The sequence below is a fragment of the Symphalangus syndactylus genome, chromosome 19, assembly GCF_028878055.3.
Source record: "Symphalangus syndactylus isolate Jambi chromosome 19, NHGRI_mSymSyn1-v2.1_pri, whole genome shotgun sequence".
NCBI classification, from domain to species: domain Eukaryota; kingdom Metazoa; phylum Chordata; class Mammalia; order Primates; family Hylobatidae; genus Symphalangus; species Symphalangus syndactylus.
The window spans coordinates 50041159-50058295 of NC_072434.2; the positions used below are offsets into that span (position 1 = coordinate 50041159).

The following is a 17137-nucleotide window of genomic DNA, read 5'->3' on the forward strand; positions in this document are numbered from 1 at the left end:
CACAGTGCCTGGCCTATTTTGTGTCTTTTAAAAGGCTTTTACATATTCTCATCTCAGCTTTGATGAGAGGATCAGGATATGTAAGGACTTCAAGCTAAACATCATAATGAATACTCACATTATATAGGCTTCATTAAAATCCCTAATGAGACTAGGCATGTTGGCTCATGCCTGTAATCCTAGCACTTCGGGAGACCAAGGTGGGTGGATCACCTGAGGTCAGGAGTTCAAGACCAGCCTGGTCGACATGGTGAAGCCCCGTCTCTACTAAAAATACAAAAAAATTAGCTGGGCATGGCGGTGCACACCTGTAATTCCAGCCGCTTGGGAGGCTGAGGCAGGAGAATCGCTTGAACCTAGAAGGCAGAGGTTTTGGTGAGCCGAGATGGCACCACTGCACTCCAGCATGGGCAACAGTGAGACTCTGTTTCAAATAAATAAATAAGTAAAACCCTAATGAAGTCCTAAACCGAAGCGAATGTTCCTGTCTTTTCAGACAAAGGATTACATAATTCGCCCTTTGCCCTCTCCTGAATCTGTTCTCCCTCTCAAAGATTTCATTCTCTCTCCAGATTTCAGCTCTAACCTCTAATTGTTTTCTTGGTGCTTTGGTGCTGTTTTCTTCCTCCCTTGTCATTAACTTGTTTTTTTTTTTTTTAAACTAGTAGACTTTTTTTGGGAAGGGTGGTTTTAGGTTTACAGAAAAATGAATGGAAAGTATGGAAAGTTCTTATACATCCTCTCTTCTCTCCCAAATTTCTCCAGTTAGCATCTTGCATTAGTGTGGTACATTTGTTATAATTGATGAGCCAATATTGATGTACATTATTATTAACTAAAATCCATAGATTAAGTAGGGTTCACTGTGTTGTACATTCAATGAATTTTGACAAATATATAATGACATGTATCCACTATTACCGTTTCATACAGAATAGTTTCATTGTCTGAAACATCCCGTGTAGGAGTTTTTTTCTCATGCTGCTAATAAAGATATATCCGAGACTGGGTAATTCATAAAGGAAAGTGGTTTAATGGACTCATAGTTCCACATGGCTGGGGAGGCCTCACAATCATGGCAGAAGATGAAGGAGGAGCAGAGGGACATCTTACATGATGGCTGGCAAGAGAGAATGAGAGCCAAGCAAAAGGGGAAACCCCTTATAAAACCATGAGATCTCATGAGACTTCTTCACTACCACGAGAACAGTATGGGGGAAACTGCCCCCATGATTCAGTTTTCTCTCACAGGGACCCTCCCACAACACATAGGAATTATGGGAGCTATAATTCAAGATGAGATTTGGGTGGGGACACAGTTAAACCATATCACCCTATTTCTACTTATTCATTCTTCCTTTCTTGTCCCCACTCTAGCCCCTGACAACCACTGGTCTTTTTACTGTCTTCCATAGTTTTGCCTTTTTCCAAATAAAATATAGTTGGAATCATACAGATTGGCTTCTTTCACTTAGCAATATTCTTTTAAGGTTCCTCTATGTCTTTCATGGCTTGATAACTCATTTCTTTTTATCATTGAATAATACTTCATTGTATAGATGTAACACAGTTTGTTTATCCAGTCACCCACTGAAGGATAGCTTGATGCTTCCAAGGTTTGGCAATTATGAATAGGAAGCTAGCCTTTTAAAACACAAATATATAAAGTACCTCAAGTCAACTACTTAAAAAAGGTTGAGCTAATTCAGTATCTTAAGCCCTAAAGAATGATAACTCTTATTTTTGTGTAAACATTTCTAATTGTATAGTTGGCTCATAACAATGCTCAGTAAATGTGTGTGAAATGATTGAATATGAAAGAAGGAAGGAGGAATTAAAGAGAAGAAGTAGGAGAAAAGATTATATCTTAAATCTGGATACTTTTAGGAAAATGAGATTATCTTGAAACTCAGCTGGAAACTCTAAAGGGGACCAAGATGGTCAGGGCTCTGAATTAAATCATTAGCTTGAAAACACTCTAAAGTTTTTTATTCTTAATTCTTATACTTTAAAGTATATATATTTTAATTTAATATACATTTTAAGTATATACTTTAAAGTATATACATTTTAAGTATATACTTTAAAGTATATACATTTTAATATACACATCTTTTTATAGCTCCCAACTATAGAGCCAGTTCTATAGTTCCAGCTCTATTGTAGGCCAAAGTGTGTTCCCTAAAATGCCATATTAAAAAAACCTCATATAGGTTGTCTGTCACTCTCGTACCCTACATCAACATAAGATGTTGTAATGTAATTATAAACTAGAAAAGTATTTCCTAAAATATTTTATGAATTATAGCCTTATTGTTATGCCGAGATTTTTTTCTTTAAATGAATCTTTAATGTATTTAACTTCCCTCCATTTTAAACTAGTTTAGCTTTTTTTTTAGTAATGCGTATAATGTTTTTGCTTTCTTCATTATAGAACGGTGGCAGCTGAAGTTAGGAAGCAGATCTCCGGACAATATAGTGGTTCTCCCCAACTGCTCAAAAACCTTAATATTGTTGGCAATATATCCCATCACACCACAGTAAGTAACATATTCAAAATATAGTATGTTATTGGTGTATGACTGACTAGGCCATGAAAAAATAGTGGAAAGATAAGAGCTAATTGGGTTCTATCATTAGTCTCATAACCTTACTTGTTACCTCATTTTGTTGAAATCTGAGTTGGGAGAGGATGTTTAGGGGGTGTTATAGAATTGCTAGTTTCCTAGCCAACTCTGAAACTTTACAGTCAGGATTTAATCAATTCTGGAATTTTACATGTAGAACTTTTTTTCTTCTTTTTTTGAGACCGAGTCTCACTCTGTCGCCCAGGCTGGAGTGCAGTGGCGCGTTCTCGGCTCACTGCAACCTCCGCCTCCTGGGTTTCAGCGATTCTCTTGCCTTAGCCTCCCGAGTAGCTGGGACTACAGGCATGTGCCACCATGCCCAGCTAATTTTTGTATTTTTAGTAGAGACGGGGTTTTACCATATTGGCCAGGCTGGTCTCGAACTCCTGACCTTGTGATCCACCCTCCTCGGCCTCCCAAATTGCTGGGATTACAGGTGTGAGCCACCACGTCCAGCCCTAGAATTTTTAAAGACTGAAGGTGATTCATTATGTGAAAATTTAGGAATCTAGTCTAGAAACAAGCACCGAAGTAAATTATTTGGATTTGTAGTATTATCTGTCCCCTTTAAGATAAATGAATTTATATTTATTGAATTATTACTGTAAGCCCAGTACTGTGTCAGAGACATAAATGTTCTCTTATTAAAGAAGCTGGCATGAGGAAATTCAGTTTTGATAAAAACTAATATTTATTATGTTAGAAATATGAATTAAAAACATACCTCCATTTGTCTTAAAATTAAAGGCCATTTTTACAAAATGCTGTGGAAAACTAAAAAAAGCAAATAAGCATGATAGGGTGGAGTTATAGATTAGCATTTTCCATTTAGCTGTGAAAGGGTACCTGTTATTGAACAAACTGGGAAATAACAGTTTGATTGACTTATAATGATATATTTATAATGTTTGTGTTACTGAAATTTGAAAACATGAAGTTTACTTTTAATTACAGTAACATGCTAATTGGAGAAATTTTAGAATATATGGATTTTTGGCTGATTTCAGTGTACATGGAGATAATCCTTCCAAAATGCTCTTGGTGTCTTGAACGCCTCTCTTCCAGTGGTATTATTTTGCATCCTGAATTACACCTTAACTACTCAAAATTTCTATAATCAGACCTTAGATTTTTGTCATTATGAATAACCATAACCCACATGTAATCTTAGTTTTACGCTTCCCACTCTCTGATCACCACCTCTTATCTTTATGGCCTTATGGCCTTCTTGTTCTGGTACCCTGACTCCAATTGTCCTTCCACATCACCAAGACCTAGAATCCATGAACCCACTGGATTAGACATAGGTAGTGACTTCCCAGGTTTTGTCATTATTTTCACTGAGTATTTATTTGTGACATTTTAAATTCTGAGCTGTATACTGCCCTAGAAATAATATCTGGGCAAAAAACGCTGAATTAGAAAAAAAAATTGAATTTAAAAAATATTTATATATGTATAATATACTTACATGCTATATTTGTATACATAATAGGTATAGTGGTAAAATATACATAACATAAAATTTACCATTCTAACCAGTTTTATTTATACAATTCACTGGCATTAAGTACATTTACAGTATTGTACAACCATCACCACTATTTATCTCCAGAACTTTTTTATTATCCCAAACTGAAACCCTGTACCCATGAAACAATAACTTCCCATTTTCCCCCCTTCCCAACTCCTGATAATATATTCTCTTTCCTGCTTTTATGAATTTGCCTCTTCTGTGTACCTGATGTTAGTGGAATCATACAATATTTGTCCTTTTGTGTCTAGCTTATTTTACTTAGCAGAATGTTTTAAAGATTTATTCAGGTTGTAGCCTGTATCTTTTTTTTTTTTTTTTCAGACAGGTTCTTGTTTTATCATCCAGGCTGAGTACCGTGGTACCATCATAGCTCACTACAGCCTTGACCTTCCAGGCTCAAGTGATCCTCCCATATCAGCCTCCTGAGTAGTTGGGACTACAGGCGCATGCCATCATACCTGGCTAATTTTTGTATTTTTTATAGAGACAGGTTCTCACTATGTTGCCTAGGCTGGTCTTGAACTCCTGGGCTCAAGTGATTCTCTTTGGCCTCCCAAAGTGTTGGGATTACATACGTGAGCCACCATGCCTGGCTGATTTAATTCCTTTTTAAGGCTGAATAGTACTCCATTGTATGTATATGTCACATTTTGTTTATTCATTAATTTTGATGGATATTGGGTTTGTTTGCAAACTTTTGGCTATTGTAAATAATGCTGCTATGAACATGAGAGTACAATTAGCTTTTTGAGTCACTGTTTTCAGTTCTTTTGGGCATATACCTAGAACTGGAATTGCTAGATCATAGAGTAGTTCTGTGTTTATTGTATACTTTTTGAGGAACCACCAATCTGGTTTTCTTAGCAACTGTATCATTTTACATTTCCACCATCAATGCACAAGGGTTCAAATTTCTCCATATTATTGTCCACACTTGTTATTAACCATTTTAAAAAAATAGCCATTCTAATGGGTACCAAGTGGTATCTCACTTATATTTTTGGTTTACATTTCCCTATCTGCAAATTTTATGTTGTATTTTCATTTAGTTCAATGTATTTTTTCATTTCATTTTCAGACTTTTGTAACTCATGGATTATTTAGAAGTATGTTTAATTTCTAAGTGTTTGAAGATTTTCCTATTATCTTTCTGTTGCCACTTTCTAGTTTGATTCTATTATAGTCAGAGAACACATTCTGTCTGATTTCAGTTCTTTTAAATTTGTTGAAGTTTGTTTTATGGGTCAGAGTATGGTCTGTCTTGGTGTGTACTTTTGGGACCTTGGTAAAGAATGTATATTCTGTTGTCATCGGGTGGAGGGTTCTATAAATGTCAGTTAGATCTATTGGTTGATGGTGGTTTTGAATTATACTATATCTTTGTTGATTTTCTAGAATCTGCAGAAAAGAGATCTCTTGAATTCTGCAAGTATAATTGTGATATGTCTTATTTCTTATTTCTTCTTTCAGTTCAATCAGTTTTTGCTACACCTACTTTATAGCTCTGTTATTTAGTACATACACATATAAGATTGCTATGTCCTCTTGGGTCATTCCTTTTATAATGAAGGTAATGTCCGTCTCTATTTGGTACTGTTCTTTGCTCTGAAGTCTGTGTTTTTCCTTATTAACTTGGCCACTCCGGCTTTCTTTTGAATAATGGTCGCCTGGTATATCTTTTTCCATACTTCTATTTTCAACCTACCTATGTTGTGTTATTTGAAGTGAGTTATTTGTAGATACCACATTGTTAGGTCATATTTTTAAGTCCATTCTGCTAATCTCTCACTGTTTACATTTACATTTATACTACAATGTATAAATTTGTAATTTACTACAATGTATAAATTTGTAATTTAATGTTGTTACTCTGTTAGGGTTTAAATCTACCATTTTATTTTTGTTTATTCTCTATTTTTCGTCTCTCTGTTTTCTTTTTTCTACTTCTCTGGGGTTACCTAAACATTTTTTAGAATTCCATTTTGATTTATAGTATTGTGGAGAGTATCTCTTTGTATAGCTTTTTTAGTGGCTGTACAAGGTATTGTGTTATATCCATGACTTATCACAGTATTGGTGTTGATATATTACCAGTTTGAGTAAAGTGTAGAAACCTTACCTATTTTTACATCTCTTTACCCTCTCCTATATATAATTGTCTTAAACATTTTTCTATAAATGCTTAGAATCATACTGGACAATTTAGAAAAGTCAAGAGGAAAAGGAAAGTCTATTGTATTTACCTATATTTTTTGCTCATGCTGTGTTTGTTTTTCCTTCCTGATATTTCCAGATATCTTTTATTATATTTCCAGATACCTTTTATTATTTTCTTTTGGTTTAAGGAATTTATTTTAGCCATTCTTTTAGAATAGATCTGCTGGTGACAGAGTCTCTTAGTTTTTCTTTATTGGAGTATGTCTTGATTTCCCCTTCATTTTTTTTTTTTTTCTTTTGAGACAGGGGTCTCACTCCGTCACCCAGGGTGGAGTGTAGTGGTGCAATCTCAGCTTACTGCAACCTCTGCCTCCCAGGCTCAAGTAATTCTCCCACCTCACCCATCAGAGTAGCTGGGACCACAGGTGCATGCCACCATGCCTGGCTAATTTTTTTATGTATTTTTGGTATAGTTGAGGTTTTGCCATGTTTCCCAGGCTGGCCTTGAACTCCTGAGCTCAGTCGATCCACCTGCCTTGGCCTCCCAAAGTGCTGGGATTACAGCCATGAGCTACTGCGCCCGGCCTTCCCCTTCATTCTTCAAGGATATTTACAGGATCTAAAATTCCAGGTGGTCAGTTATTTTCTTTCAGCACTTGAAAAATATTCTGCCACTTTCTTTTGACTGCCATGATTTTTTATGAGAAATCTAAGTTGAATTTTTTTCCTCCTAGAGGTAAGGTGTCATTTTCTCCTCACTGCTTTCAAGATTTTGTTTTATTTTATTTTATTTTGGAGACTGAGTCTCGCTCTGTCTCCCGGACTGGAGTGCAGTGGTGCAATCTTGGCTCACTGCAACCTCTGCCTCCTGGAGGCAGATTCAAGCGATTTCTCATGCCGCAGCCTCCCGAGTAGCTGGGATTATACGTGCCCATCACCACGCCTGGCTAATTTTTATATTTTTAGTAAAGACGGGGGGTTTCGCCATGTTCACCAGGCTGGTCTCGAACTCCTAACCTCAGGTGATCTGCCCGCCTCTGCCTCCGAAAGTGCTAGGATTACAGGTGTGAGCCACTGCACCTGGCCTTTCTTTTTTCTTTTTCTTTTTTTTTTTTGTCTAAATTTGGTTGCTGTGTCATGGTGCATATTTCTTTGGGTTTATCCTGTTTAAGGTTTGCTTAGCTTCTTGAGTCTGTAGGCTTATGTCTTTTTATGAAATTCAGAAGTTTTCAGCCATTGTTTTTTCAGATATATTTCAGCCCTGCCTTCTTTTTTCTCACTTTCTAGGACTCTGGTGATGCCAGTATTGGATATTTTAGTGTAGTTTGTCCCTGAAGATGCTTTTTATTTTTGTTTTTGTTTTGTTTTGATTTTTCACTCTGTTTTTCTTTTAATGCTGTTCAGATTGGATAATTTCTATTTTTCTTTCTTCAAGGTAACCGATTTTTACCTCCTCTGTCCCCTCTTTTCTGCTATTGAATTTGTCTGTTGAATTTTCAGTTCTAAAATTTCCATTTAGTTCTTTATATCTTCTGTTTCTTTGCCAAGACTTTGTTTCTTTACAGAGAGTTTCTGGTTTTTCATTTATTTTAAGAGTGTTTACAATTGCTGTTGTATTATTTTTCTGATGTTTGCCTTGAAATCTTTGTCAGGTAATGCTAAGATCACTTATCTTGGCATTAACATCTATAGGTTGTCTTTTTAATTAGAGTTAAGATTTTCCACATTCTTAGTATGATGACAGATTTTTTTATTGGAACTTGGACCTTTTGGGTCTTATGTTGTTAATTTCTAGGTCTTATTTAAACATATTTTAGCTGGCTTTCTTTGATATTGCTCTAGTTATAGGTGGATGCTATCTTGTTTTGGCCAGACCGAGTAGAAGTTCAGATTTCTTATTTGTCTTCTTTTGGTATACAAGGAGGGGAAGGACTCCTTGTTACTTACTGTTGAGCAGGAGGGAGAGTTCCCACTTCTACTGGACCACAGCTCACACTATTTAGCTGGGAAGGGTAGCAGTGCTCCTTACTGTTCCTCACATGGCCTCCACTGACACCCAAGGGTGTGTGGCCTTGTTACACTAGGCATTGGTGAAAGTACTTCCCCTCCACTAGACCTTCTCTGACAGTGCCTAAGTGATAAAGGAAAGAGGAGCCATGTTGTTGCTTCATAGGAGTTGATGTCCAGATTCCCTTAGTGGTCTCTACTGACACGATGGGAGTAAGAGATTCATTATTGCTCGGTAGATATGAAAATCCCAACACCCTACTTGTGCTTCTCTGATACTACCCTGGTGGGGAGAGTTGGGATGCCTTGTTACAGCTTTGTGAGGGAAGAAATCTAGCTCCCCACTTGGCCTTTGAGCCGTTATAGTCTAAATGTTTTTTGTTTTGTCAGGCTGCTGCTTTCTTGATCTTTTGGCTGGGGAAAACAGGCTCCCCACCCCCCGGCCCTCCCACTCCTAGGGCTTCTTGGTGTATTCTGGGTTGTGGGCTTTTCTAGTTCTAAGTCTGGAATGTATAAGGCAAAAAGAAATTTTGAAGTAACTCAACTGTCATGCCATTCCCTGGGTTCTGATGTCCCTGCCGGCCAGCCTTTTTCTCTATACCTTTCAGAGTCTTCTTAGGTTTGTTTTCTATGTAATATCTAGGCTGTTGTACTTAGTGGAAAGAATAGAGAAAAGTACTTCTACTTCATCTTTCCAGAATGGAAAGTACCCCCTAGTAACTTTTGATGTTTGAGCACTTTTTTATGTGCCTTATTTTTTCCTATTTGTTTGAGGGTTTGGCTTTTCAAAAAATTATTGAGATATAGGACTTCTTCATATATTCTAAGTACTAGTCCTTTATCAAATGTTTTATAAATATTTTCTCTTAGTGTGACTTGTTCATCATTTTCTTAACAGTGTCTTTTAATGAATCCAGTTTTTCTTTTATATTATTCTTTTTTCATGTCTAAGAAAACTTGGCCTACTCCCAAATTGTAAGGACATTTTGCTATGTTTTCTTCAAATAGCTTTATAGTTTTAAGCATGTATGTTTGTGTCTGTGATCCATCTCAGTTTAATTTTTGTATATGTTGTGATACAAAGATTGGGTTTCATTTTTTAAATGTGGATATCCAGTTCTAATAACAATGGTTAAAGAAGATTTCTCTTTTCCTGTTGGATTGCTTTCTTTTTCTTTGTTAAGAACATCATAGTATAATTTGTACTTAATAGGATAGGTAAGGTAGAAGATTTATGAGAGAAAAAATCGTAGAAAAAATTTTAGAGCTCGAAAACCCAGTTTCAAATTTCTGCTCTACCATTTTGTGGCTATTATATTTTCAGATGTTGGTTAACTTTTTTTTTTTTTTTTTTTTTTTTTTTTTACCACAAATGCCCTTATTTCTATAATTGAAATAGTAATTATATCTAACTTACAGGGTTTGTGGGAAGTTTAAATGAGATAGCCTATACTGATATTGATAAATAATTACTATCTTTTGAGTGTTTAAGATGTGTTATTTATTATTTTACTCAATATCTTTAAAATGTTAAGTCCAGGCTGGGCACCGTGGCTCACACCTGTAATCCCAGCACTTTGGGAGGCCGAAACAGGCGGATTGCTTGAGCTCAGGAGTTCCAAAATTAGCCTGGGCAACATGGCGAGACCCTGTCTCTACAAAAAAAAAAAAAAAACACAAAAATTAGCCAGGTGTGGTGGCTCATGCCTGTAGTCCCAGCTACTTGGGAGGCTAAGGTGGGAGAATCCCTTGAGCCCAGGAAGCAAAGGTTGCAGTGAGCTGAAATTGCACCATTGCACTCCAGCCTGAATGACAGAGGAAGAGACCGTCTCAAAAAAAAAAAAAAGAAAAGAAAAAAAAAAGTTCAGTCCAAAGAAGCATAGGTTAAAGCACCTTTTGTTTAATAATGTACACCTGCACAGAGGCAGGTTTCAGTGTTTTTATTCTAGATGACTATCCTGAGAAATAACATGTTCTTATTTTCACTGGTCTATAACAGCATATTTGTTATGTATCCTTTATAGGTTTGTCTGAATATTTTTTTCTTTTTCGAACTAGATAAGAAGTATGGTATTTTATTAAAAAGTATCTTGTTAAAACTTGGCTGAAGAATGCTACCAGTCTTTTATTATTATTAATGTATAGTTTTAATAGGGCCTGTGTATTCCTTTCGTATGGCTACTGTAACAAAGTACTACAAACTGGGTGGCTTAAAACAAAAGAAATTTATTCTCTCACAGTGCTAGAGGCCAAAAGTCTGAAATCAGTATCACTGGACTGGCAGGGCTGTGCTTTCTTCAGATGTTCTCGTGGAGTATCAGTTCCTTGTCTCTTCCAAATTCTGATGGCTTTGGCATTCCTTGACTTGTGATCACATCTTTTCTATCTTTAAGGCCAGAATATTCAAATCTCTCTCTTTTTCATCTTTATAGAACTTTTTTTTCTCTCTGTGTATAGCCTAATCTCCCTGTGTCTCCTCATGAGGATATATGTGATTGCATTTAGAAACCACCTGGATAATCCAGCATAATACTCCCGTTTTAAGATCCTTAATTACATGTGCAAAGACTTATTTTTTATTTTTTTCCATATAAGGTGACATGTACAGGGCCCATGTGTTAGGATGTGGAGAATTTTTGGAGGGACATTTTTTAGCCTACCCCAGTCTGATTATATGTTTTTACTAGGATAATCAACAAAAACAAGAAATAAAGTAAGAGTATTGTTTAGAAACGTAGCAACTTACTTTTTTTTAATATCCAAAGACATAAAAAAGCAAAAATAATCCTTGCAGTGAGTGCTTTGTAAACTGTAAAGTAGAATTAAATTGTTAATTCTTACTAGTGTTTTTATGTGAGAGTTCTGGGCAAAGTGTCAGCAAGGACGTTAAAGAGAGTATGACCCAAAACATCAAGTAGTACAAGAAGGGTAACACTTTGTGTTTTCTTTAGTGCATCTGTTTGAATATCTGTTAAAATTTAGAAAGAACTAGATTAAAAGCTTTTATTTAAAAAAAATAAGTTATTTGCCTTAAGTTTTAAAATTACTACATTCACCTCTTATTTTCTACCCATCTCTTATCCCACCTTTTTACAAAGGTGCCCCTTACTGAAGCAGTAGATCCAGTGGATTTGGAAGATTACCTCATTACTCATCCTTTGGCTGTGGATTCTGGGCCTTTACGGGATTTGATTGAATTTCCTCCAGATGATATTGAAGTTGTTTATAGTCCTCGGGACTGCAGAACTCTTGTTTCAGCTGTACCTGAAGAAAGGTAAGGAGACAATGACCTGTTTTTGGCTTTAGAGGAACTATAGAAAGGCTACCTTCCATTATTTTATTTAGAGCCTATTTCTTGTAGCATCATCATTTCCTATTACACAAACAGCAATTGTAGCAACCAAATTAATGAACATCAGTGCTGTCCCGTCTAAATTACAAATGTATTTTCCTTTTTAAAATAGTGAAATGGATCCACATGTTAGAGACTGTATAAGAAGTTATACAGAAGACTGGGCAATTATCATCAGAAAGTAAGTTATATATTTATTACAACATTTACAAATATTGAGTAAGATTTCTAAATGGATTAAGGCAGATTCGTAATGTTTATGAGACCTGAAAATTTATTTAAACAAAATAGCTGAAGAAACAAAAGAAGAACTTTTGTGTATAGATATTTACTCCTTAGGAGTTCTGTAATTACTTTTACTTTCTTTGTAAAATACAATTCATGGGAAAATAGTATTTCTGTATTATTATAAATCATTAAGAGCTAATAATGTATGATAATGATTTTGTGGTCTAATTCTTTTAGGAAATATTGGGTAGATATTGATGAATAATTTGTATTTCTCAAAAAGAATCCAGTTTAGTGAAACTTAAATAGCTAAGTTAAAATTAGCAGGCAGTTTTACAGACCAAGCTATTTGAAAGGTCTCTGCTGTTTCTAACTAATATTTATAGGTTTTTGACCTCTACATCCAATCAGGTAAATATTTGTAAAAAATAATGTTTTGTTCTAGCCAAAATTTATTTTCCTAATAAACTGTGCAATAACAAGTCAGATTAAGAAGTATAATAAAACTGATTTACACAATGATCATTTGCTAATTTGCATAATGGAGAAGGGTCTTCATACTGAATCTTCTTAACCTTATTTGATTTTTCTAAAGGAGGTATGATTGAAGTAGTGGAGAATTCTGATATGGCATTATAGTTTTCACAAATGAAATAATCTATGCAAAATAGCACTAGCAAAAGTGATACATCCATTGCTTATTGTTTTGCCCTCGTGGCTGTCTTCTTTCACTAGGCTTTACCTTGTGCTAAATATCACTCTGGGGGATAATGCTGACATGCTTTTTAGTTTCAGTGTGACCTAATAAAAGCACAGTCTGCTGCCCTTTATATAGAAGAGCTGTTTTTATGAACTTACAATTTTGATAAATATTCTGGTAGCCAAATTTTAGACATTACTGAAGAATACTGTTTCTCTGTCAGATAATTCAAAAGTCTTTACCTCTGTGCATATATGTTAGAAACCTATAGTCAGAAACCTTAATAAAAAGGTTAGTTGTAAAATATATTGACCTCAGAATCATGGAAATCTGCTACTTCTAAGCATAGGGTTGTTAACCTTGGTTTAGGCAAGAGGATAAGAGAATTAACATTTATGGGTTTACTGTGTGCTGGGCATTTTATTGGGCACTTTGCACTCATCTCATTTAAGGTTTTAACAGATAAGGTGGCTCAGGCTCAGAGTAGTTAAGTAACTTCTCTGAGATCCCACAAACCAAAAAATAGGGTGGTCAGGATTGGAATGTAGGGGCATCAGATTCTAAAGCCCCTATTTTTTTCTATTATACTAGATATTATACATTATATGCACTGGTAAGTGGAAGACCAAAGGGAGTACTTTTGGTGAACTAGAAGTTATGAGGTATCTCTGAAACAAAGAAGATAGGTGTGATTGGAATGTAAGAGAAAACTATAGTACAGAATAATCTAAGGAGAAGATACATGCAAAAGCTTCAGTAGTGCTTTAAGCTCAGAACCAGTGAATGCAGGCAATGGAAAGGGAGACTTGGTAAATATGTAGTTACTTTAAACCTCTTCCACCATGTGTGCACAGTGACAGCAGAGATATCTGCCTTTATTTATTTATTTATTTAGGATCAGTAATTGTTGAGGCTTAGGCTAATAGGATAGCGCGCAGGGTGAGCACATCTTGGAGGAAGAAGGAATCCTCATACCCAGAAGACTAGGTACTGGCAGACTTTGTTTGGTGGCGTGATCTGCCCTTTCCCCACAACCACTGGATATGGGCTGGGGTAAGCAGATACAGTAGTTTAAGACAGATGTGGGGGATACAAATTAAAAAATTAAGATAGAACCCAAAATTGCCAAGTATTTGATGCAAACCAATACACTTGAAATAGAATTATCCAACTACAAATAAAAGAAGTAATAATTTAGGAAATAGTTAATAGAACACAGATTAAGATCTATAAGTGTAAAGGATACACTTCATACATGAGAATAATGTGCATGAGAAATGTGAAAGGTATTTTAACCATATAAAAATCAATTAGTTATCTTTGGAAATAAAAATTTTGATTAGTGAAAAAAATATTACAAACTCAACAGATGGGCTTAATGGCAGTGTGGATGTGGCTGAAAAGTGAAATAGCTATAAGATGAAGCCACAAAATTCTTTTTTTTTTTTTTTTCGGGCTCCCCCCCTAGGGAGGTCTGTGAGCCATGCAATAAACTTTTCTTTTTTTTCTTTTTTTTTTTTATTATACTTCAAGTTCTAGGGTACATGTGCACAACGTGCAGGTTTGTTACATATGTATACATTTGTCATGTTGGTGTGCTGCACCCATTAACTTGTCATTTACATTAGGTATATCCCTAATGCTATCCCTCCCCCTCCCGCCACCCCACAACAGGCCCCGGTGTGTGATGTTCCCCTTCCTGTCTCCAGGTGTTCTCATTGTTCATTTCCCACCTATGAGTGAGAACATGTAGTGTTTGGTTTTTTGTCCTTGCAATAGTTTGCTGAGAATGATGGTTTCCAGCTTCATCCATGTCCCTACAAAGGACATGAACTCATCATTTTTTATGGCTGCATAGTATTCCATGGTGTATCTATTTCTTAATCCAGTCTATCATTGACGGACATTTGGGTTGGTTCCAAGTCTTTGCTATTGTGAACAGCGCCGCAGTAAACATACGTGTGCATGTGTCTTTATAGCAGCATGATTTATAATCTTTTGTGTATATACCCAGTAATGGGATGGCTGGGTCAAATGATATTTCTAGTTCTAGATCCCTGAGGAATTGTCACACTGTTTTCCACAGTGGTTGAACTAGTTTACAGTCCCACCAACAGTGCAAAAGTGTTCCTATTTCTCCACATCCTCTCCAGCACCTGTTGTTTCCTGACTTTTTAATGATCACCATTCTAACTGGTGTGAGATGGTGTCTCATTGTGATTTTGATTTGCATTTCTCTGATGGTCAGTGATGATGAACATTTTTTCAGGTGTCTTTTGGCTGCTTAAATGTCTTCTTTTGAGAAGTGTCTGTTCATATCCTTTGCCCACTTTTTGATAGGGTTGTTTTTTTCTTGTAAATTTGTTTGAGTTCTTTGTAGATTGTGGATATTAGCCCTTTGTCAGATGAGTGGATTGCAAAAATTTTCTCCCATTCTATAGGTTGCCTGTTCACTCTGATGGTAGTTTCTTTTGCTGTGCAGAAGCTCTTTAGTTTAATTAGATCCCATTTGTCAATTTTGAAAGCCACAAAATTCTTCCACGATTCAGCACAGTATGATAAAGGGACACAAAAGTACTTCATTTATTTATTTATTCAGTTAGTGTTTATTGAGTCTTATATGTACCAGGCACTATACTAAAGACTGATGATACAGCAGCGAACAAAACCAACTCTCTACCCTCATGGAGTTTATATTCTAGTGGGAGATGAGATCGTCAGTAGACAGTGAACCAACACAGGTAAATATAGACTAGATATGATCTAGGTGAGTCAAGTGGAGAAAAAGTAGGGTGAAGTGGAGAGGGCCAAGAAGAGGGACAAATATTTTATTTTATTATTTATTTTGGTTTCTATTTAGTTATTTGCTTGGGACAAGGTCTCTCTCTGTTACCTTGAGTTCCTGGCCTCAAGCCATCCTCTTACCTCAGCCTCCCTAAGTATTGAGATTATAGGTGTGAGCCACCATGCTCGACCTTCTGTTTTATATAATTAATCAGAGGAAGCCTTACTGATAAGGTGATTTTGAGCAGAGACCTGAAGGAAGTGAGCCCTGTGAATATCTGGGGGAAGAATGTTATTATTAGGCAGAGGGAAGAGCAATACATGCTAAGGCTTCATATTGAAAGCATGCTAGAAATATTCAAGGAACAAAGAGTAAAGAGGACAGTGTGGCTGGAACCGTAAATGAGAGTGAGAATGCCAAGAAACAAGTCAGAAAAATGGTGATGTCTGTGGGGTTGATGGGTAATTATTAGAGCCTTATCATAGCAACTGACTAGAGGACAGGATGACATAGAAGAGGGTATTGATCATGAATCATTCTTTGCTTTCTTGAATTTCATATCGTCAATTTTTTTAGGATAGAATTCAGTGTCATTCTGATTTATCAGAGCAGCTTACATATGCAGCTTTACAAATTAAGATACTTGAAACATTCCATTAAAGATTAAGATATCTGCTTCTAATTAATAACTTTCATGTTACTATATTGAATGTCTTTAGTTCTTTCAGAGAAAATTCTTTCTTTTGCGATTATGCAGTGATGTTAATGTCATGTAATTGCTATTTTAATAGCTTTAGCAACAAGACTGGATGTGAGTAATTCATATCAAATATGATTCTTTACTATCTCATGAATTGGGTGATAGCAAGAACTATACCATCTTGTGAACATTATTGTTTTGCTTCAACTAAAATATTCCTTCAGTTTGGCTGTATGAAGTGTTGAATCACGAACAATAATTGCTTTTTGATCAGCTCATATTTGATGTTCTTGGGTATTAGGTTGTTATTGGATTGTTAAGAAAGAAGCTTGCATTAATTTAAGAGTTGTTTTTAGCTAACTGTATATATGTAATGTTAATATATATATGTACACAGTGATGGTGTAGATTTTGCTGTTTTTCATTTTACAAGTCTGCAGCTTTAGGTTAAGACCTTTTATAGATAACGAGAGATAGCAAAAAATTTCTTGGCTACTTGAAAATTTAAGATTCAGTGCTTTATATGTATGAACATTTTAAAATTTATATTATTCTTAATTCAGTGTATATTTTCTATTTCTCATTTTATTCTTTAACCCAAGTTACTGGCTTCCCAGGTTTTCTTTTTACTGACCAATTCTCTGAATTGAAAGTACAGCTTAATTTATATACACATGATTGGCATGGAAAGAAGGAAAATATGATTTGCTTTTGGAAACTCATACTCTACTGCTTAGCTGGGTTAAAGGAACATTGAATGGAAATTTTCTTTAACCTAAATTGCTAGAATAGATTCTTATTACATAAAGAAATAATGCAGAAAACACTTGGCTTATTACATAATGATGCCCAAAAAATGAAAAAATTCCTAAGTTTGATAGTTGATATTTAACTTTTTTTCTTTAATAGATATCATAAATTGGGAACAGGATTTAATCCGAATACATTAGATAAACAGAAAGAAAGGCAAAAAGGTTTGCCAAAACAAGTTTTTGAATCTGATGAAGCTCCAGATGGCAGCAACTACCAGGATGATCAAGTAAT

General features: G+C 35.5%; 1 protein-coding gene across 10 annotated transcripts in view; it reads left to right on the forward strand.

The window, feature by feature from the left end:
* DOCK7 (dedicator of cytokinesis 7) overlaps nucleotides 1-17137 on the forward strand; it is a 246694-nt gene that overhangs the window by 26781 nt on the left and 202776 nt on the right. For all 10 annotated transcript variants that reach the window (XM_055235422.2, XM_055235423.2, XM_055235424.2 and 7 more), the window contains exons 2-5: nucleotides 2435-2540; nucleotides 11427-11602; nucleotides 11793-11861; nucleotides 17003-17132. In XM_055235422.2, the coding sequence (XP_055091397.1) occupies nucleotides 2435-2540; nucleotides 11427-11602; nucleotides 11793-11861; nucleotides 17003-17132 (481 nt within the window). The remainder of the gene's footprint in view (nucleotides 1-2434; nucleotides 2541-11426; nucleotides 11603-11792; nucleotides 11862-17002; nucleotides 17133-17137) is intronic.